The following is a 23,441-nucleotide window of genomic DNA, read 5'->3' as shown; positions in this document are numbered from 1 at the left end:
ATACACACGGCAGATCAAACTCAACCCAGACATTGGGGCAATAGAAAGCAGCTTTTTTATCCATGGATACCCCACCTGGTGTGATTCAAAAACTACCAGCCGATCTTTTGTTGTCCGTGAAAGCAAGGATAGAGGAACGGAGCAGGAAAGACGATCAGAATGCCCAAATCACCTGAGCCAGTAGCCAAGAGAAGACCTGTCACAGCACAACTGTCACCACAGTTGTCCAGCTGGGGATTATGAGACCCCTGTGGAAGACCCCGAATATTCTTTCCAGCAAGAAACTGTAAATAGTGGATGGTTCCATTAGAAGAATGGCCATAGCTCCATGTCATCATCATCTTCCTCTTCCTCTTCTTTTTCTTCTTTTCTCCCTCCTCCTCTTCTTTTAGTTTGTCTTGTTTTGTTTGAGACTGGGTCTCACTCACTGTGTAGCTCTGGCTGTCCTGGAATTCACTAAGTACACCGGGCTGGACTCAGCCTCACAGAAATCACCTGCCTTTGCCTCCTGAGTCTTGGGACTAAAGGTGTGTGCTACCACACCCATGGACTCTATTTTTCTATGAGGCCCTCAGCATTCAGTAAGAGACGAGGCCTTCTGGAGTTTTGTAGCATCCAGTTCTTTGAATGTCCTAGGAGTTAGGATAGCCCCGGGTCAGCAGGTTCCAACAGGTTCCTCAGTTGGGTGGCTTATTTAAAACTGACTTCAGTTTCCAACCTCTGACCTTAAAACTTCTGGATAGCCAATAAAAATAGGATTATGACCCTTCTCTCAAAAACAGTGGCAATTCCCTCCTAGCAAGCACTACAGGCTTGTACTCTGGCACGGTTGTCACCCTGCCAGCTCATCCTCCTCTCCTGCCAGATCATTCTCATGTTGCCAAGACCAGGGTTTTTTCCAAGTAAATTTGCCCCTTAAATTTCAAATCTCCAACAAGATGCTCACAGCAAGTCTTAGAAAATAACTTCCCTGTGCCAGAAAGATGGTTGAGCAGGCAAAGGCACCAGCTGCCAAGCCTGATGACTTGGATACCTGGGAGAAAAGCAAACCCTCCTACAAATCATCTTTGGACCTCCACATGTGTACCATGGCACGTGCTAGCACTCACACACAAGTTTTAAGTTTTCTTGAAAACTGTTTAAATAAATAGCTCTGGGCTGGAGATGGCTTAGTGGCTGAGAGCACTCTTTCCAAAGGACCGGCGTTCAGTTCCCAGCACCCACAGGGTGATTCACAACCATCTGTAACTCCAGTCAGTTCCAGGGCATCTGATGACCCCGTCTGGCTGCTGCAGACACTACATACACACACAGACAAAATAACTTTACCTGCTCTTATGTTTTGTGTCACCCTGCTAAGAAATCTTATTTGTTCTGGGGTCATTTCTTCCTTTTACCTTTTTTCTTTCTTTCTTTTTAATTTTAATTTTTTGAGACAAGGTTTCTCTGTGTAGCCCCAGCTGTCCAGGAATTCACTCTGTAGACCAGGCTGGCCTTGAAATCTGCCAGCTTCTGCCTCCCGACTGCTGGGGTTAAAGGCGCACCACCATGCCCAGCTTCCTCTACTTTTCTTGAGACAGGATTTCATTCTATAACCTGGGCTGACACTGTGTAAATCTGACTGGCAATGAACATGTAGCCAGTCCTACGCCCCCATCTGCTCCCCTTGGCTACAAGGTTTGTCTGTGTAGCCTTAGCTGTCCTTTGTAGACCAGGCTGGACTCGAACTCACAGAGATCCACTTGCCTCTGCCTCTGCCTCTGCCTCTGCCTCTGCCTCTGCCTCTGCCTCTGCCTCTGCCTCTGCCTCTGCCTCTGCCTCTGCCTCTGCCTCTGCCTCTGCCTCTGCCTCCCTGAATTCCTGTGCCACCAAACCCAGCTTTTGCCTTAGCTTTTTCAGTGCTGGGATTACAGGTGTGATCCAGCCTTGATTCACTGAGGATCATTTCTTTTTTTAAATTTGTTTTGTTGTTGTTGATAGTGTGTTTGCTTTTTATACAAGTTCTCACTCCTGGCTGGCCTAGGAGATACTATGTAGACCAAGTCATTCTTGAACTCACATAGATCTTCCTGTCTCTGCACCCCAAGTGCAGGGATTAAAGGCGTGTCCACACTGGGTTTGTGATTCAGTTAGTAAAAAAGCCTTTTTCTGAAATTTTAACTAGGTAATTAAAACTTTCAAATTTAAGTTTTGAGTCAGGCCTGATTTCCCAAGTCCTCCAAAGAGGATGACGTCTCTGCATTTCCATGGGGTTATCCTAGAGGTTTGGGGCCAATCTATTTTCAGCCAAAACCAAAACCAACCAAACAACAACAACAACAAAATAGCTGGATGTTGAGTCAGGCATGGTGGCATACACCTGCATTCCAAGCACTTAGACTAAGGCAGGAGGATCCCCTTGAATTCAAGGGTGTAACAAAACTTTCTTGGACCTGCCAGTGGTTAAATTAAGACACAGAGGCTTATGAATATTTAAAAGCTTAGGCCTTAGCTGGGCAGATTCTCAGCTAGCTCATCCCGACTATTTTAGCCCATGACCTGCCCACCACATGGCTAGTTCTTTACCTGTCTCTCAGCCCTGGTCTGTCTGTTCCTTCCCTCTCCTACATCTGATCTTCTCCCATTGTCCCTCCTTTGCCTGGAAGTTCTGCCCTCCGCTTCCTGCCAACCTATTGGCCCTCAGCTTTTTATTAAAGCCATTTAGATAAACTTTTAGATTGCCTTAGGCAGGTGAGAAAGGAACAAATATTTACAAAATACGAGACCCGGGAAAGGCCACAGTTCTCTGCCAATACAGTATGAAAGTGGACTATACAGAGACACGCCTTCCCACAGCACACCCCAACACGAGGACACACAGCAATACTCTGACTCACACTGTACACAAACAAACACATCCAATATTAAATGTTCGACTTTGGTCATAGGGGTAACTAGCCCAGTGTTTCCAGGGAGTAAATGTACCGCTCAAATATCGCTATTACTAACAGTGCGTCACTACCTACAAAGAATTCTCTATTTTAACAATTTATATGTCCCCCTCTGATTCCATTTACTTTTTACTCTGGTCAAGTCAATTTATCACAAATTCTAGTTGTTGTATTTTTTTTATGGATGGGGTGGGGGGATGTATGTATGTGGATATACACACACCCCATGGCCCACATGTGGAGGTCAGAGAGTAACTTTGTGGAGTCAGTTCTCTCCTTCTACCTTTATATGGGTCTCAGGGATCAAGTTCAGGCTACCAGACTTGCACATGCCAGCAGAAGCATGTTGAGGTCAGAGGGCAACCATGGAGTCAGTTCTTTCCACCTCTGTCTGGGTTCTACGAAAGAACACAGGTCATTCAGGCTTTCGTGGCAAGAGGGTAAGTGGGCAAGTGCTTCTAACTGCTGAGCTATCTCACTGGCCCAACTCTGTGTCACTGGAGTCCAAACCGATGACATTTCTCTCACTATCTGACAGTTTCAGATGATTTTTCTACTTCAAAGCAAAACCTGGGTAGTGACTGGCAGCACTGGTGTGTTACTGCAAAGCTACGTGAGACAAAGGCAAATCCAGTGGAGACTGGTACACATTCTGCCGGTATAGTTAAATGAAGCAGAGGGCCCAGCTAGGATGAATATGAGCATACGGAGCAGCAAGGCACAGCATCCCTAAGGATGCAGCAGTGGCACACACACCTCGGCGGTAACCAACAGCTCTGTAGTTGAACTTAAAGCCTGCTCAACAAGAGGGAAGTCATGCCTGGCAATAGAAATCTAGCCAATGACTTGGGGCTGGCAAAGTCATGGATCTTGAAGAGCCTAAGACCACCACTTTACTAAACCAGCATTGTCTGTAACTAAATCTTCAGCATGTATCCTTATACCCACAGGTAACTCTCTGCAACAGATGGAGGCCATTACAGAAAACTACACTGATAAAAATGCAGAGCTGTGGAGCCCAGTCCCGACTGACACGTCTACCACACAACTCCCACTCCTAAGGCTCTGTGCTCATTGCAGGGAGCAGCGGGGGTGGGGTGCGGTGGGGCAGAAAGATTGTAAGAGCCAAAGGAATGGAGTTTGATGTGACGTTACGTAGAAGAAGCTCACCAACATGGCTGCCTAAAGAGATCTGAACAATGCTAACGTGCAAGGGGGGATGCTCAAGAGACCTCAACCCTACACAAAGAACGACAAGCTAAGGAATGCTGAGAGCAGGAGAAACAGTCTTCTTCAGGGAAGAGCACACCAGCTGGTTATCCAGCCTCAAACAGTCAGCCCTGAAAACACACAAGTAACATTATATGGGCTGAGCAGGTTGTAGTCGTGTATTTAGGAATACACATACATGTAGCCAATTAAACAATTAAACAATTAAACAATTAAACAATTAAAGAAAAGTAGGCCACGAGTATGAAGGAGAGCAGAAGATGGAATACATACAAGGGGTTGTGGGGAGGGGAGAAATAGTGAAATTATATTATAATCTCAAACAAACAAACAAATAATGAACGGTCTGCCAAGAGACCAGTTACAAGCTACGGAAGACCAATGCTCCTCTAGACTACAGTGACTGAGGAGGTCAGAGACCAACCAGTGATGAGCAGTGAAGGACACATTGAGAAGCTAATTGCCAGTATGTGTGTCCTCTAGTTCCAGAATTACCTTTATGCTAGGGTCACATGGGGAGCTCTGTTTCTTCCTCATACCAGCATTCTCAATGAACTAACAGCAACCAGGAAGACAGCCAATTCCACACTCAGCTTGACGAAGCTGGGCACTGCCATGGCTATTCCTCCAAGCGGAAAATGACAGAAGCTGCGTGTCAGGGTAAGAACGGGACGTTTTTTGCCGGGCAACTCTGAGAACGTTGGTTCTTAGCAAAGGAGATATTGTAATACAACACTGAAGACAAATTGGGCTCTTTAAGAATACATGGCTGGTGCTAAGAAAATCTTCAGGAGCCAAGTATTTTGAGAATTATAAAGTGATGTTATAACAAGGTCAGGAGTCTAAGGTACAAGGGTTTTAAATTACTGCAATAGCCTGTAACAGAGTCCTATAAAGGGGATGAAGGTACTTCATTACAACACTGGCCAAGCAAAGCAGTAGATATGATTTGTACTGTTTCTTCAGTTTTGTGTTAACTGCACAGAACTGGTCAGGGGTGAACAAATGTTTCTTGAGAAATTAGTTAATGAAACAAACCGAAGGATGAACCACCAGTTACTTAAGTCTGACAGATGGTACACTGAGGGTCAAGGAGGCATTCCCTTTTCCTTTGGCAAGGCAGGTGATTTGGGGAGTATACTCAAGAAAAGCAAAGCAACAAAATGCAATCAATTGCTTTGCATTTAAAGTAAGTTCTGAAGACCAAATCACAAGTTATATTAAATGAACAGACCAACTTGTGTCATGACTTCCTAAATACAGACCTCTATAAACTACAGGCTATTTTTCACCTTCAGATTTTTCTTTCTCACATCAGCACACAAAACTAAAAAGTCACTGCCCTACAACAACCCCAGGCCAAGTTCTGTGGGCATCCTTGGAAAATGAAAGCACTGTTTCAGCGCGCGACTGATCAAGGGGAAAGTGCCTTTGTACTCAATGCCCCAATTGGTATTTGTGGCCACTGGGAGCAGCTGCTTTCATTTCTCTTAGTGCTAGTTCCAAAGCAATGCAGCCAGGTGCCATTCTGAAAGGAAACCTCTCTAACTACCCCTAATAGCTTAAGCCAGTACTTCCCCAAGTGAAAGATGGGGTGCCCTGCGACATTTCAGAGGCTAAGGTGGAGAAGTCAAAGGAGAACATCATCAGACCAGGGTTGCGTTTGCTTCCCCGATGACAACACAGATGTGCCATTTAATAGACCACCATTTGCTGGGTGTGTTAGCACGTGTACGTTTTCCTGGGGGAACCTTGGGTAGGCTATGAAGTTTTCACCTTTGAAAGCACCAACAAGTCAGGCAGCTGCCATTCCCCATAATGGGGCTGATTTCCTGAGAAGGGGGCACTTGACTCAGGCCCCCCCCCAACACAACCTCGCTGCAGCTCCCTGGCTGACCCATCCACCCCAGCTTCGGCCCCTTTCTGTCACACCTGAAGCCTAATGCTAGGCAGGGATGAGGTTACTCTGGAGAATACTTTAGCGTACAGGCAAACTGAAAGTCACCATGTGTACCGTGCATGGATCTGTGAGCACGAGTGTGAGGGGGTGCGGCACTTCAGAGAAGTGATGAGCAAAAAAATTCCACGAGGCTCTCTCTACACAGCCACTTCAATATCATGCGCTACTCAACGCCTTCAAAGCCAGATGATGGTTTATGGATGTGATCTGGGATTTTTTTTTTTTTTTTTCCAGAGCTGAGGATTGAACCCAGGGCCTTGTGCTTGCTAGGCAAGTGCTCTAACACTGAGCTAAATCCCACTGTGATCTGGGATTTCTTTTGCTACTTTAGTTTATGGTCTTTGTTTTTCGAGACGGGGTCTCTTTGTGTAGGCCAAACTGGCCTCAAACCCTGCTTCTGCCTCCCAAGTACTGGTATTAAAGGTGTGAGCCACTACTGCCCGGCTATTTTTCTTAAATGATTTATATATTCTTGTTTTTATGCCCATTGGCGTTTTGTCTGCATGTGTGAGGGTGTCAGTTCCATCGGAACTGGAGTTAGACAGTTGTGCGCTGCTGTGTGGGTGGTGGGAATTGAACACAGGTCTTCTGGAAGAGCAGTCAGTGCCCTTAATTGCTGAGCCATTTCTCCAGTCCCAGTTCATGTTTTTAAAGTACACAGGTATCCTTAATAACTAGAGCTCCAGTGATTACTTGAGAATCGCCTCATTACATAAAAGAATTAAAATAAGTCAGTTGGCCAATTAATTCTGTTTTGTTTTGTTTTTGTTTTTTTTTTTTTTAGTGCTGGAGATGAAACCCAAGTCTCATACACAGTAAGTGCCCCATCACTGAGCCACCTCCCAGCCTGGGTTGAATTTTTATCCAGGTAAAGGGGATTTGCATTCAGACTGTGGCTGGCATTTTCTACAAGCTCAGTGTTTCCTTCACAATAACAGATGGAGAGAGTATGACTGAGAAATTACTTTGTGTAGTAATGCAGGGAATTAGGTGCTAGAGCCAGAGTCAAAAGCTCAACTCCAAGACTCACACAGATTTGATTCTGTACAGTGAAGTCCAGGCCAGAGGCCATGAGGTCAGCTTTACAATACCCACTGAAGAAACAAAGCCAAAGGTCCTGACGAGCATACCACAGCGTCAACATTCCAAAACTGTAGTGGAAGTTATACTGACGGGGAACTGGCTCCATCATTCAGCAATGTTCAAGAGCAAAGAGGCCAGTGGGGCAGCTCGGTGAGCAACCGTGGCTGGGCCAAGCTGAACAACCTGAGTTCAATGCCCAGAGCTCAGATGATGAAAGAACTGACCTTCACAAGCTGACCTCCAGCCTCCCATGCGCCATGGAAACCCCTCACACAAGTGTGGTCCCTCAAAAACTCAAAAGAGCTTCAATCTCCCAGGTGGATTTACCATGACCTTGGCATTTTCTTTCTTTTCCTTTGAGATTTTCCTTATTTTATTTTACATGTTTAGGTGTTTTACATGAAGGTGGAAGCAGGGAGCACTTCAAATATACTTTGAAAAAAGACACCTAGGTGTGAGCCCCAAGGTGGGGGTGTCACAGAAGGAACCTAGAACCAGACCTTGCAGAGTTTATATTAAAACCTAAAAGAACAATTCAGAAAGAGTGGACTGCGATTTGTAAATTACAGTGAAACAAACAGCCCAGAGCTTGGTGTAGCAGACTCCAGTGCTTCCTGCTGATAGTAAGACAATCGATTCAGTTACAGGTATAAATAAAAGATAAGTGAATATATGGGTCAAAGGAACCTGAGGGCGCATGTGTGTAGAGACCCCCATTAAATCTTGGCATAAATGTGCATACTTTATAGGTTTCCATGTGACTTTGTTTTTTTGAACTCACTGTATATCAGGCTGGTGTCAAACTCAGCGATCAGAGATCTACCTGCCTCTGCCTCCCTGATGCTGGGATTACAGGCATGTAACACCACACCCAATTCCACATGGCTTTTTTAAAAGGCCTTTAAGCTGGGTATGGCAGTGTACACCTTTAGTCCCAGCCCTCAGAGTCAGTGCACCATCCTTTCATCTGTCTTATTTCCCGGGGAACAGGGGATGAGCAGCTTACGTAGTGGGATCAGCATCAAATGTTGACCTCATCTACTTACTAGGATTGATTCTAAGTGAAGGGCAGCCCCACCCTGTTCTCCTAAGAACACTTTATAGTTAACCAGGTCCATGTCTTCCATGACTACTGCTGGGAACCTGAAACACCATGAGACTCCAAGACAGCACATTGCAAGTGTCACTTTTTTTTGTTGTTTAATTTTGCAAGACATTGAACAGTTTCTGAAAATTACAGGTGACAATGTATTTATTGTAAAGTAACATCAAGATATCATAACCAGCACTTAACTTAGGGGACACATACACACCAAATACCCCACATATAGAAAGAGGAAATTTGACCAAGCTTTAGTCTGTCATAACCATTATGCTGACCTGCACTCTACTATCACACAAGTCATCATTCTAGGAGACAAAGGATTTAAGAAAAAAATTGGATGTGTAACATTCTGCCAAAGGATACTGAGAGAAGTTGGCAGAAAGACAGTGTGAAGAAACATTTATAATATGGGTAAGAAAAGCCATTGAAAATGTCAATGTTGGGTTGCAGAGATGGCTCGGGGGTTAAGAGCGCTGGCTGTTTATTCAGAGGATCCAGAGTTCAATTCCCAGCACCTACATGGTAGCTCTCAAGCATATTTAGTTCTAGTTCCAGGAAATCCAATGCCCTCTTATGGCTTCCCAGTGTACTGCACACTGCTGGTGCAGACACATGCAGAACACACGAACGAACACACGAACACACACACACACACACACACACACACACACGCCTCAAAGAGTAAAAAGAAAATGCCAAGGTAACTACACCTGGAAAATTGCAGGTAAAGGCATCTGTAATAAAACAGGCAAACTGAGAGGGTGAGCCAGACAAGCAGTACGCAGGGGAGGCAGGCAGACACATTTAGTTTTAAGGGACAGAGGGACATATAAGTGGAACCATCCGAACCTCTCATACCACTTCAAATACAAGTCCGTAACATGGCTTTAATTTGATCATTTTTAACAATGCCACATTCTCCTTTAAGCTACACAATGTGTGAAATTTATGCTCTGCTCCCAATCAGATCACACCATAGGAACAATACCCCTTGCCATCTCCTGGCTCTTACACCATTTACATCCCAAAGGCTTCACTGTGATGTAGCAATTGATGGCTAAGTCTAGAGGAGGCCCTCATTTGGTTCTGTATGCAGAGGACAATACTGTCAGCACAAGGAGGCATGAGCTCTACAGCACTGGCATTGCTAGCAGCCACCCCAGAGATGCTGAGAGGCTGCCAGCCTGTGGCCATCTGAGGGAAGCTGTAGAGCTGGCTCACAGGTCTGACTGATCCTCCAAAGGAACATGAGCAAAATGGCTGAACAGACATGTATATTACTCTATCTGGGGCTGGATTCCCAATGTACAAGACATAAATGAGACAAAGTACATTTCAAGGTCAAATGTCATCCTCAACTCACTCTCGACGAAGAGCACTTTGCCCAAGAGAAGCCTCGTTATGCATGCACTACATGAAACGAATTATCAAAATGTTTAAAAACACCCAAGTTTTAAAAGTTTCAAATCTCTTATTTATTGGACAGCAGAAAAATAGAACAGTTTTAGATTGTGCTACAAAGAGCCAGAACACAAACAGCAACGGGGCTTGCTTAGGAGCAGGAGGCCCGTCAGACTACTGCACAAGGGCACAAGGCCTCCACCCCGAACAAGTACAGAGAACAGAGTACAGAGAGACATTTCTGTTATGACAGGAAACATCTACACACTACACCGAGTGTCCAACGACTACAGGCAGCCCTTAGGGGGAAGCACGTGTTTGTAGGAAGCAGACAAAGCCTTCCACAGAGAAACCGCTTTCACCAAATGACTACGTGGACCTGCAATGAAAGAAACACAGTTAGATCTGCTTAAACTTCACACTAACTTCTCACTGAAAACCTTATAAAATAAAAATAAGACTTCTCTGTAACGAAAGAATTTTTAAAAAATACACTATGGGTAAAATAAACTTCATAAAGGTCTAAGTCCTATTCAGAGACACACATTTACAAATAATAGCATTAAAAATAACAAGTCTGACAACAGAAACACTGGAACTACTTAAGACAGGCCAAGCTAAGTTCGTGTTCTGCTACAAGACATTACATCAAAATGACTCTCATTCTCACTATAATTTCTTCTTTTTAACCTTTAATCACCAGCGGCTGGGCAACTGAAATGGACAAGAGAACTATATAAATGTCAGGGAAATATGTAAACCTCATTAATGTTTCCAAAAATTCATTTAGAGATAGAAACAGGTCCAGATAGATGCCTGTCTAAATGTACTGCAATTACGTTACAATGACTTTCCCAAATGCACAGATAGGCTCTGTCTTTTCTCAGCTCATTACTGACTCAAACAATTTGCCCTTCTGGGATCAATTGTTTGCTAATAAATAATTGTTTACAGTCACAAAATGATGTTAGGAGGTTTTCTTATTAGTTTTCCTTCTGCACCCTAATAAGATTGAAAACTAGCTGATTCCCAAGAGTCTAACCTTAACCTCGCTTTGTTTAACAGCCCAGGAAATGATGAACCATCTGCTTCAGAAAATAATGGACGGCCAAGAGGAAATATTGTTTAATTGTAGATTAACCTCCTCATGAGGCAGTCTGAAGCAGCATTCGAATTACCAACTACCACCAGCAGAGAAATCAATGGCTCAAAGCCTTTTCCTCTACCATTTAAGGTCCAGAAAGAACACAAAGGGACTTTTATTACTTCTATTTACAAACATTTATTTCCACAGCAGAAACAAAAACCAAGGTCAAAACTGATTCTCTCTGCCTCAAGTCTTATTTTCCCAAATACCTTTAATGTAGCAAACGATCGCACCATCTTGTGCACTTAAGAAAGTTTTCATTAGGGGAAAACAACAACAACAAAAAAAAAACCACACAAAACCTATAAAAACCTCTTTTCTGTTATTTTCAGGTTCTTAAAATATTAAAATTATTATTTCCCTGGTTTTTTGCTAATAGCAATAAATTCACCACGGGGGGGGGAAGAATTGTTTTATTATCATCAACGTGGCATTTAAGTAAATAAAATGTTGTCAAGAATACTGTGACCTACAAGTTCAAAAGAAAAAAAAAAAAATGACAGCATGAGGTCAAAATGGCCAGCCAGGACAAGAAATATAAAAGTGACAAATTAAATGCAAGCACAGCCCTTTATCCAACAGGCTCTATTCATTTAAAGTTCATTCTAAAATTCTACAGTCAAACTGTAAAAGTACATACATTTCTCCTTGTTAAATGTTCTGCTCCTACAGAGGCCCAAAAAATTTAGTAAGGGCACTTCAGAAAATTAAGAAGTCCCCCACAAATGTACCTATCCCACAAATATTCACGGAGGATTTCCTTCTAGGCCCTGAGGACAGGGTAAAAAGCAGGACAAGGCACATGAGGTAGGCACTGCACGGTGCCCGTCTGCCAAGCCCGTGCCCACTCACAGCCTGGAAGCGTCCACTGCTGCTAAAAGCTTTGTCCTGCTGCTGCCAAAACACGGAGATGCCCGCTTGCAAACAGCAGCTGGAACCTACAGCCAACCTATGAACATTTCAAAAGGAAGGAAATTTGCTAGGCTAGGCAAGACCACATTATTCCGGGTTTTCAGTAAGACCCAAAGGTCATTCACTTCTGTAAATACTACAGAAACAATGTCTGGAGAGGGAAGGTTTTTTTGGCAGTTCAAATTCTTAAATATCTTAAATAGAATTTACTAAAATAAATTATTCTTGAATTCCTCAACTTAATTTTGCAGCAATGAGCTAGCAGTAACTCCAGAGAGTCAGATAATAGAGCCTATTCAAGAAGAATGAGAGTTTGACATTCTTCTCTACAAAACAACTGGGCACAATTTTATCCATCAGACCGTCTATCAACCTACGGATATTGAAAGCTTGGGAGAACAAGATAAAATCAACTCCAACCCTGCAGTCAGCTGTAATATCGAGCAGGCATCAACAATGCTATTCATGAATTTAGAAAAATTAATAAGTCCTGGGTTGAATGCAAGAAAAGGCTTCAATCCAGGTGAAGCATACTCACTTGGGCTTTGTTTCTGCATCTGTCACTTGGCGAATGAAGATACCATCTTCAGGATGATCCGTGTCATCCATTTCATACATATATGACGATGCTATTGCAAGCGTGGTTCCGTCATTACTGAAGGCAAGGGAAGCGATGCTGGTGGGGTAGCGATGGAACTGGCACAGGCGCTTCTTGTTAAATGGGTCCCAAATATTTACAAATCCGTCAGAACCACCTGAAAATAATGTGAGTAGTTTAAAAAGGTTCTCTGTACCACTCTTCATGTTCTCAAAGCAAACAGGAACTCACAGGATTCTGTCTGAGCATCAACAGTACACAGTCTTAAAACAGCTCAGGCCCACGTGTCATACTTCACCTGTGGCAAACGTATTGTGGATATTGTGGAAGGAAATGGCGTTGACTGGGTAAATCTGCTCAATGTTGTTTTCCTTTAGCCTGTGACACTTGAAGGCATACTTCTTCTTCTGAACCTCAGGGCTTGGGTCCAAGTATTCTACGGCCACTCGGCCTTCAATGGAGCTCAACACGTAACCCTGCCAAGAGAGCAGAGGACCAAAATGGCAACATCTGCCTCAGAGAGCACACGAGGTCCCCAATTCAACCCATAAAGACTATTTCAGAAATCAGAGTTCAGCCAGGTTTCATAAAGGATCAGAGCTGCAGTGACAGACGTGACGCCTCTACGAACAGCTAGGAGCAGCAGCGCCTGCGCTGCAGGAACTGGAGCTGCCCGCCCTCCCTTCTCCACGCTCAGCACCTAGCACGGTGCGAACCAAATGATTTGTTTCGGCAGATCTAAGCAAGAATGTTTAAGTTTCAGTATCCTTCTCTCTCCTGCCCTGAAGGGGACTGCCATCTGTTTCCGCAGGAAAAACCCCCTCTCCATCTTTACTTCTAAGCAGTGGTCCTCCCTCCTGGTGAGCAATCCAGTTCCAGTTCAGCTGGCCAGCCCCGTATTTACTGCAATGAGCCAGGTTTGCATAAACCAGACTGTCGGGGAACCGTGAAGACTGCTTCTCAGTTTCAAACCATTTCTCATCTCCCCTTGAAAAACAACATGGCTTTTAAAAGACAATGCAATGAATATGAATTTACCCTTTTTATATATTCACATTTTGGTCAAGAAGTTTAAAAAAAAATTATTCCCAAAAAAAGTGCTTATAGAAAATGAACTGAAGCTGGGTGTGGTGGTACACACCTTCAATCCCACTACTGAAGCAGAAGCAGGTGGATCTCTGTGAGTTCAAGGCCAACCTGGTCGACAAAGGGAGTTCAGGATAGCCCAGGTTACACAGAGAAACCCTGTCTCAAATAAAATAAAGTAAAAACAAAAAGCAAACAACAAAAAATGAATTCAATAAAATTCAACTTTTGAATTTCTAAATCATCCCTATGCACGTGTGTATGTGCGCGCAGGCGTGTGGCGGCACATGACCACTCTCAGGGTCAGTTCTCTCCTTCTGCCACGTGGGTACCAGGGAGAGAACTCAGGTTCTCAGGCTTGGCAGCAAGCACCTCTGCTCACGGAGTCATATCCTTTTTTTTTTCTTTTAAATAAAATCCTGCTTTAAGCATCCATTATAAAAGCAAAGATAATCCTACAGAGAAAATGTAAATAAACACAAAAACATTTTTTGTAATACAAGCATGTTTAGTCACATTTAAACCTCTGTAAGTTTCATTAACTGCAGCTCCTTATCTTCAATACTTAACATTTCTTTAAAAGAACTGCGATGACCACTTGGGGATCAAGGGGAGACGAATGGCCAAGAGAACTGACTTCCTGTTTCATATTCCCCGGCAGCTGAAGGGCAGGCGTGAGGCCAAGTGCATTTACTGCTTTAAGTGAACTTTTCCTCTTAAAACTCCCTACAGCAGCTTACCTCACAACCAACTGCCCTTATGATTCTTGGGACGGCTTCTTACTTTGCAGACTATGACGGCCTTGAACTCACAATCTTCCTGCTTCAGCCTCCTAAGAGCTAAGATTTTGGAGTATACCACTAAGGCTAACCTCCCCATACAGCTTTACCGACTGCTAATGAGAGGGAGCTTACACATCTTTTTAGTAATGATGGAAGGAGACCCAGACAGTATATCATGAAGTTAGTCACGATGAGACATTGCCTCATCTCAGTGGCGTTCTCACAGAAAAAGAGATAAAAGAAAAAAATTCAAAGCTCTATTGTTAAGTGAGAGAAACAATTCTGCTAATATTACGATTAAAAAACACAAAGACGGGCATCCAAAGAAACAAATCTGCAGTCCTAGCATAGGAGAAGCTGAAGCAAAGGAGTGTACAAATGAGGCCAACCTGGGCTATATTTAAAAAAACAAAATAACAGCAAAAAATAAAATAAAAAGCAAATTCTATAAACCCATTTCCAAATTTAAGCTTTGACAGGTTTACAAATTGAAGTATGTTAAATTCTCTGATAATGCATACTTAATACTTAATAAGCATCCATTCCAAAATTAGCAATAACACCTATTCAAAGCACTTGACCTCTGCAACATCAACACCGTCCCCATAACGTGGGCTTAAGGTAGGCTCCTTTAACACACACCTGTCTTTAAGAGATTAGAGAGCAGACCTAAAAGCAAGTATTAAGTCACCACTACTTTGAAGTTCCAGAAGAGCAGAGTGGGGAGACCAGTACCTGCTTGTTCGGGAACGCGCGGATGCAGCGAGTCTGGTACTTCAGGCTGGACTCCCTGCGCTGCTGCACGTAGCCCATATTCCTCAAGTCCCACACCAGCACACGGCGGCCTGCTGTGCCCACAATCAGCCTGTCCCCGGACACTGACAGGGTGTACACCTTTTAGGAAGCATCAAAACTTGATTATTATCATCTATTTCCTGAAAAATAACAATTTGCTCCTTAAGGTCATCTAATCCTAAAACCATAAAACACTAGCTGAATGGGTTCCCAGAGCAGGCCTCAACTTCAAACCTTCAGTACAGAGACTTCCATGAACACCTAACTTAGATAAGCAACCCAGGACATCACAAAGCATAAAGGACACTCCAAATATGTTTGTAGACACTTCTAAAGAAGAAACACTCCTGATTATAACATTTTCCCCAAAACGTCTTGCTTTATTTAAGATAAACGTATTAAATCCACTCAGTACAGGACAATAAAGTCAAAAGACCTCTTAGGGAGCTTCTGGCTTTTCTAAAAGATTCATTCTTTTTTTTTTTTTTTCCTATGACCAGACCAGCTCTTCAAAAACTTCATTTGGACCTCTAAAACTCCCAGCATTTCCCAGCTGTTTCCCAGAGGGAAAGGTCTTCCTAGAAAGAATGAAGTAAGCATCACTAACAGGCTGTCTCGTGGCTGTGCAGTCACACAAACTCAAAACAAAAGGTAAAGAAAGCTGTCCCAATCACAGCAAAGCTATCCTTAGGCTCTGACGTCATGCTCAACATTCCAAATGGAAGCTCATCTTCAGGGAATGAAAAAAAAAAAGCATCTTATCCCCTAAAAGTATCTATTTTTCTCCCTCATAATATCTTTTCTTCAATATTTAAGCTTCCACAAAAATTCCTTTATAAAAAAAATCATAAATTTCTTGCAGGCAAAACATTTGTGGGCTCACTTGAAAATAAGAGCTTATATAGACACCAGAGGGAATGAACTCATGAAGAGGAGCAAAGAGTGCCTTCCTAGTCGGTCATTTCTCTAAAAGCCAGATTCAAGGTCTGTAACTGAGGTTCCTGTTGATTTTCAAATCCGCAGAATTGCTATCAGAAAATGTAGAGGACCCACGATAGGGTAGGACTCCCCTTTAAACTTAGTGACTAAGCCACATAGTTGATAATCACCAGCATATTAACTACAGGCCACCAGCAGAAGAACCAGGTTAGGTTACAATACAACACCCACAGAGCAGTCACTACAATTTGACTTTAAAGTTCAACTAATGCAACTGAGGGAAAAATGAGAACTTAAAAAATTGAAATATTAAGTGATTGCATATTTAAATATGAATGATGCAATGTTTATTCAGAAAGCCAATGTTTCCCCCCCCCAAAAAAAAAGAAGAAAGAGGAAAATTAATCTAAGATATATGAAGTACTAAACTTAAAAAAATAAACCAGAAAGAAGTCAATTTATAGTGGTACAATTGTATCAGGAATTTTACCTTAAATCTTTACTATACAGGTGACACACAAGCTTCTAAAACTGCTTTCTAACCCCGCTGATCATAAATCAAGGAAAACCACTGTCATGCTACTGACTAGGTATATACATTTATCAAAGAAAGTATTAAAAAAAAAAGTGACATAATGAACCTTGCTGAACCAATAAGCAGCTTGACTCACTGTGGCTGTCCATTATATGATATTCTGTCAGCAATTTATCACAGTTCTTAACATGTTACATACAACCATAAATCAAAACTAGAAACAATGCAATTATTTTATTCTGAACAAAGGTCTTGCCAGGAGTAGAGTCGACTGTGACGTGACAAAAATAATGGCTCTTTGGATTCACTGCTGTATGTGATGATGGCTAACAGGACTGAACCGTATATTTACACTAGGGAAATAGACTCTAGTGAAGAATACCTTTAAACTTCTATGACAATCCATCTTTTAAATTACCTACCACCTGATAAAAGCCTGGTGAGGATCAAACAAATCAACAAGTAAGAATGCACAAAGTTGGCTTTTAAAAGCTCCATTTGCAGGAGGGAAAATTAGTTTTCTCCAGGGACAAGATTAGGTCATCAAGTCCTAAGTGGTCAGCCATAAATGCATGTATAAATAAGAAACACCACATGGAGTCAGCAGCTTGTGTGTGCACATGTATAAAACAACAGTAATTATAGAAGAGGCCGTGAACCTGAGAATGAATGGAGAAGGTTGCAGGGGGAAGAGGGAGTGGTGGCAAAGATGTAAATACAGTGTACTCAGGTATGAAATTCTCAAAAAAATTAATTAAAGGAATCACAGATATAAACGGTTTTATAATTCAAAGGTAGAGATTGTCAAACTGAACTGAAAAAAACAAAACAAAACAAAAAAAAACAAAACAAACACCAAAAACTTAAGACCCAACCATGGTACTGTCTATGGGAAATAAAATTTAGATTCAAAAACTCCATTTACTACAAGCCTTCAAGGTACAGCTGTCAGTATTTAAATACACACACAGCAATAACAGCCAGAGAACACAGCTCTCTCACTAAAGCTGAAATGATAACCCTTTCCAGTCTCAACTGTCAATTCAAATGGCACCTCAAGTCGCAATTTAAAATGAATGCTGCTTCATTCCATTTTCTGGCTTGGGATGTCAAACCAAATTTAAGACAACCAGTCTCTGCAAATGGCTCCTGTGAAAAGGTAGTGAGTTATTTTTCAGACCTCAGACCTAAAGCATTAACTACACTTGGAGTGAGGAATTTTAAGCTTGTGCTCTCCAGCCCAAGTTTAACAACTGACAGAAAAAGATGACCAAAATTGAAAAGTCAATTCCCTTTGCATTAAAGCATTCCTATGTAGTTAGGTTTCTAAAACAGACTGCCAATTCTTAAGCTGTTCAACAGCATATTCATCAAACATACACCAAAACAAATTACCCCAATGAATGCAGCATCCCTGATGAATATAAAAAGCCTACCTTTTCCGGCTGAGAGAAGGTCCCAGCATTACAAGGAGTTCTGGGATCCCATAGTTTAACTGTCTGATCCCAACTTCCAGTAACCATCACGTTCACTTCTGGACAGTATTCAACACATCTGATGGGGGCATCGTGAGTTCCGACAAGATTTTCTATTGCAAAGAAAAATAAAGTAAAAACAATGCAGCTAGCTTACTATCTCATAGGACACCTCCAATGAACTAATGGAGGTGTCTCAGTCAACTCCACAGAAATGTCTGCCTGCAGAACAATCTTTCCACGACTGCAAAGTTAGCCCGTCCTCTAATTAACTCCATACTGCACAGGTTAATTCACTAGCGGGAATACAGCCCAGCTGCCTTCAATTTCAAACTGTCTTAAGATGGTGATTGCTTATTAACTTCATCCTAGATTTTAGGAAAGCTGGTTTAACTCTGTACCTTTGTATCTAGTGAAAGGTTTGGTACATTATAGGTGCTCAAGAAATACTTGTTGAATGAACAAATGAGTGAAGATCTTTGGTTTCCTGTACCCCAACAACACTTAACATCACATTAAGGCAACGCTAGTAAGAAATGGTTACAGGATTTGAAGGCTGAGGGTAGTCTTTCAGTTAATATTTTTGGTTCTTCTCATGATAGGGTCAAATTTCTACTACATAATTTCTTTCCTGTCAGCTCAGTTTCAACTTTCACAGTATCTCATTTTTTCATTCAGTTGACACCTCCTAAATATCTAGTATGTGTCAAAACCCGGGTGACATAAAGATACAAGGGTGGATCACAGGACTGGGGATGAGCTCAGGCAGAATGTATGCCTAGTATATACATATTACACGCAAAAAGTTAGTCTCCGACAGAGGCCTCTTCTGATGAAACACTGTTCTTTCTCCTCCAGAGACTCATGGAGTCAGTGCTGGTCTCAAACTGGCCATGTAGCTGAGGCTTGCCTTGAATTTGTAATCCTCCTACCTCCCCTACCCTCCCAAGTGCTGGGATTACAGGAACACCAACTCACGCAGGTCAGGCGTCCTCCCACAGTTCAACTCAGCAACTGAAATACATTCTCTTGCTAAGAATACAAAAGCATCACTAAGGCAAGTATGACAGGTTACTGTGCTGCACTCTTAAAGCGCATCTTTTCTTTAGTTTGTGAAGAGAACACCCTAAAATATCAAACAGTCCTGGGAAATCCTAACGAATCACAGACCACAGATCCAGTCCACTTTTAAAGACTTCTTAGAGGTGATGGCCAAATGTTTAAGGTGATGTTCAAACAGTGCTCGAGATGGGTTTTACTGCAAAATGTGTGCTCCATTTGTGATAACTTATTTTAAATGCCTATTATCACGGCCACTTTTCACCTTCACCTAAGCATCGAAAACAACTACTCTTCCTAAATAAGCATTTCTACACTAATACAACACTAGCAGAGAAAACTGGCAACATGTGGCCATATTATTACCTTGATCAGTATTCAAATCATGCATTTTCAGTTGATGATCTAATCCTCCACTCCAGGCATGGGTTGGATCCTACAAAGTAAAGTTCTGGTTTGGTTTGGGGTTTTTTGTTTGTTTGTTTTTCTGAGACAGGGTCTCACTATGTAGCCCTGGCTGGACTCAAAACTCAAGAGTTCCGCTTACCTCTGCCCCTGGGATTAAAGGCGTGGCCACCACACCAGCCCCCTTACCACTTAGAAGTTACAAAGCTAACTCAGCAAGCATGTCAAAACTGCTGTTTCTACAGGGAACTGTTTGGGTTAGGTCCAGGAACTAAGAAGTGAACAAAACGCAAGTAAGTGATCTCCAAAACGAAGCAAATAAAGGGCAGCTAAAACTAACTGGACGACATTCATTCCTTTTTAATAACTACGTTGGTCTTGCTGATAATTTCAAATACAATTGTTTACCCAAGCCTGAACTTGAAAAGGGATATTGAAATTGCCTTGAAAGGAAATATAAAAAAACAAACCACGGTAGTAGGCTCAATGTCAGGTTAAAGGAAAGCATTCCAGAACAGCAATGAACTGTCCAAACGGTGTATGGGATGCTACTGGCACAGCCTACGCTTTCTCAGTAAGGGGACAGGAGCAGAAACTGAATCCACCTACGTAGAAGGCGCAGTCCAGGACAGCGCCAGTGTGCTGGTACTTGAGCCTCATGGAATTGGCGGGCACATCGTAGAGGCGGACGGACGTATCCCAGGAGGAGACCAGGAGGAACTGGGAGGTGTTGGGGCTGAACTTGACCGAGGAGATGCCATCCTCGGGTGGCTGGTTCAGCTTGAATTCGTTCGAACCTGTCATCTGCAGAACAAACGCGAAGTCTGAGTCCCTTACCGGAGCAAGAGGCCGACCCGGAGCTGCGCCTGCGCAGAGCGGAGTCCGCCTTGCTCCAGACCGGCCGCCATCCCGCTCCCGCCGAGCTCCACCCGGCTTGGCCTGATTCCCGGCCCAAGTAACCCCCCCAGAACACACAAAGGATGCCACCCGGATCCCCCTGTGCACAGACCCGGCGGCTGCAAGCCCCGGACCCCGCGCCACCGCCCTCCCGCGGTCTCTACCTCGTGTCCGTCTAGGCAACGTTTCTGCACCGGCCACCAGCGCCCCGCTTCCCTCCCAGTACTCGCAGGCTGAAGGAGGCGTAGAGGAAGCTCCGGAGCAGGCCTATCATTGGCTGATTTTGAACGCCAACGGCTCGATCTCGGCAGCTAATTGGTCTGCTCTACTGCCGGCCGTCATTCTGTTCCGGCTCAAAGGGAAACTGCGTTGGTTGTTTTTTTTTTTTTTTTTTCCCCCTGTTCACTGGGTCTCTTTTAGTACCACCACGCAGAGGTTACGTCGCTGAAGCTGCGGAGAGAAAACTACAACTCCCATATATGCCCAGGCCAAGGAGGGGCTCACGCCCGCCCACTGTTGTATGCTGCATGTTGGGAGATGTAGTCTTGCTGCCTGTCTGACCAGCCACAAGACTAAGGAGCATGAAAGATTTTTTTTTATCTAACTCTGATTGTGGCACCCTTCTCTGAGATCTCTCAGACACAGAATTTCCATTTGGTTGATTCTACTATAGAACTTAATTAACATTTTCTTTCTGGGCATGCACATAGCCCCGGAATTAATCCAAACCGGACATACTGAAGGAAATAGGTTCTAGTCAAATGCACTATTTGCTTTCATTTTGCTAGGGTTTCCATCTGTGAACTAGTGTCTCGTTTCCCTTGAGTTCTAGTGATCCCATAGGGACGAGGCTTGATTTCTAATGTTTTATTTCTCCACAGTTGTCAAGTACCCTGAATGTCAGGCCTGGAAGATGCTCTGGGAATACGTGTTCAATCAAACTACTCCTTGTTTTAAAAGATCACCACGTCCGGAAGAGTGAACATAGTAGGACAAAGGTAATGTCTTAAAGCCCAAACAGAATATTTTAGGGTTCATCGTAGGTCCTAACATTGTGGCTGTCCTCTCCCCTTCTATCCTACCCTGCCGTACCATGGGAATTGCAGGCTCCCTTTGCTGCATTTTCTGTACCTAGAATCCTCCGGAAATATGAGAATCAAAAGGGTTGCTTCATTGACAAGAGGTTGTTTTGGTTCCGTGAAAGAAAAGCAGTATTTAACAAACAATATAGCGGCTGGCATACTGACATGCAAAATATTGCCAAGAGTTTCTATTTAACCCTTGCTACAACTTTTCCCTGTCATCTCTTTTTGAGATCGTCATTTTCATCTTGAAATTTTGCATGAAGTTGCAGGAAGTTGTCATTAGGATTAAACTGTTTAGCTTTCAAGGTATATTAATAGAAACAAATTGATCTTGTGTGTGCACACACTCTGAACTAAAATCACTTAAGATTTCGGATACACACACACACACACACACACACACACAGCAACCTTTCTTTTATTGTCCTGATAAAATATTCTGATCCTTGCCCCTCTCTGAATAGTTCTACTATGTGATTCTCTCTCTCTCTCTCTCTCTCTCTCTCTCTCTCTCCTTTCTCTTTTTCAAGAAATCAATGGCCAAGTCCAATTTTTTTAAATGCAGTTGGGTTGTTTTGCATTCTAACTTTAGCAAAATAATTTTACCTCTTGACTTATTTGGTTCTCTTTCCCAGTTGTTTATTTAATTCTATTAGTGTTTCCAGATTCTAAGCATAAATTACCTACTAATAAAATCTAAGCCTATTTCATTATCCCGTGTGTATGATGCAGGTCCCTCTGGCTGTGCAGTTGCAGCCCAACTCTATTTGAGTTTTAAGAAACGTCAATCTTTTAAATCGGGTTTAGAGCCTGAAAGGAGATGGACTGTTTTGCTGATTATTCAAATGAATTGATAGACTTGAGATAGGAAATCTGGCAACAGTAGAGTCTTGACCATTTTGCAACACAAATGTGAAGTGTGTGTGTGTGTGTGTGTGTGAATATTCAGTTACCTGTTGAAGAAAACTCCTAGAGATGAATTGCAGCGTTGGGTCACCCGTCCAAGCTAATACCTGGGTGACTAAAGAAAGTCAAATATATGTCATAGGACAACTGGAAAAATGGTCATTCCCTAAAATATGAAGGGCAAACCCAAGACATTAATTAAGGAAGTCACTCCCTATAGAGAAAGCCAGCCTCAAGCGAATACGGTGACCCAATGCTGCTAAATCCATCATCAAACTGTAATTTATCCGAATGGAATAATTCTTTACAAGATGTTCCCCTGAAGTAATTTGGTTGTTTCCGTGTGCAATGTTCAAAGAATGCTGTCGGTGAAAATGCAAAGAGGTTATCTAGATCGACAACTTCAGTGACATAAAATACACATATTCAATAAATGAGAAAGGAACGGATAGGCCTCTCCTGGTTCTCCCTTTGACCACCCCAAATTTAGTGTAGGTTCTCAGCATGTGTTAGTACCCCAACAAACACTTATTGACTAAACACAGCTAAAATGAAACAAATGCAAGTAAACCAACCTAGTACTGTCGGGTGCATTCTTGAGTGGCATCCGTCTGAAGTCACCTTGGAGTAGCTGCGGGTTTTATAAAATATAATGTGATTCGAAGAAAATGGGCAACATCAAAGCCAATCTCTCAGGCCAGGCATTTTACACGGAATGGTATGGGAACATTTACATTCTGTGTATTTCTACAACACGCAAGTCATTTCGACGCCTCTTGGCTCAAAAAGACAGGTTTTCTTCTGAAGAAAGAAAGAAATAGTGCCTTGGCGCTGCGGGCTCTTAGCTCCTTGGTCAACCACTGAAGGGAGGCAGGCGGACCTAATAACCCGAGGCCTCCTCCAAGCGTCTGCATCCATTTCTGGCCTTTAACAAGAAACAGGTGGCTGCTATCAAAATGGAGAGCTAGGCTGTGATCTGCGTGATCCTGGCGCTGGCGGTCCCTGGGTGCTGCGCCTCCCCAGCCCTGCCAGTCAGGAGGCAGGTGTGTGGGCACTGCAGTCTTCAGGGTTCAATTCAGAAACAGCCGGTGCGTGTTGGCTGAAGATCTTA

General features: G+C 43.0%; 1 protein-coding gene across 2 annotated transcripts; it reads right to left on the bottom strand.

Moving 5' to 3' along the window:
• Positions 1-9,759: 9,759 nt before the first annotated feature.
• On the bottom strand, positions 9,760-20,652 carry Bub3 (BUB3 mitotic checkpoint protein). Of its 2 annotated transcripts, XM_021662201.2 has the most exons (8): positions 20,504-20,652; positions 20,052-20,246; positions 19,404-19,473; positions 17,940-18,091; positions 14,970-15,128; positions 12,665-12,842; positions 12,307-12,523; positions 9,760-10,088 (listed from the first exon to the last, which is right to left on the bottom strand). In XM_021662201.2, exons 2-8 carry the CDS (start codon positions 20,244-20,246, stop codon positions 10,079-10,081), a joined length of 981 nt encoding a protein of 326 aa, XP_021517876.1. In that variant the 5' UTR covers positions 20,504-20,652; the 3' UTR covers positions 9,760-10,078. The 2 variants fall into 2 exon arrangements, with proteins under 2 accessions (XP_021517876.1, XP_021517878.1); XM_021662203.2 differs by lacking the exon at positions 9,760-10,088 and having other exon boundaries at positions 12,303-12,523.
• Positions 20,653-23,441: the final 2,789 nt, after the last annotated feature.

Source organism: Meriones unguiculatus, chromosome 1 (genome assembly GCF_030254825.1).
Source record: "Meriones unguiculatus strain TT.TT164.6M chromosome 1, Bangor_MerUng_6.1, whole genome shotgun sequence".
In the NCBI taxonomy this organism is placed as follows: domain Eukaryota; kingdom Metazoa; phylum Chordata; class Mammalia; order Rodentia; family Muridae; genus Meriones; species Meriones unguiculatus.
Note: the sequence above shows the minus strand (reverse complement) of the source record. Positions and strands in the feature narration are given on the sequence as shown.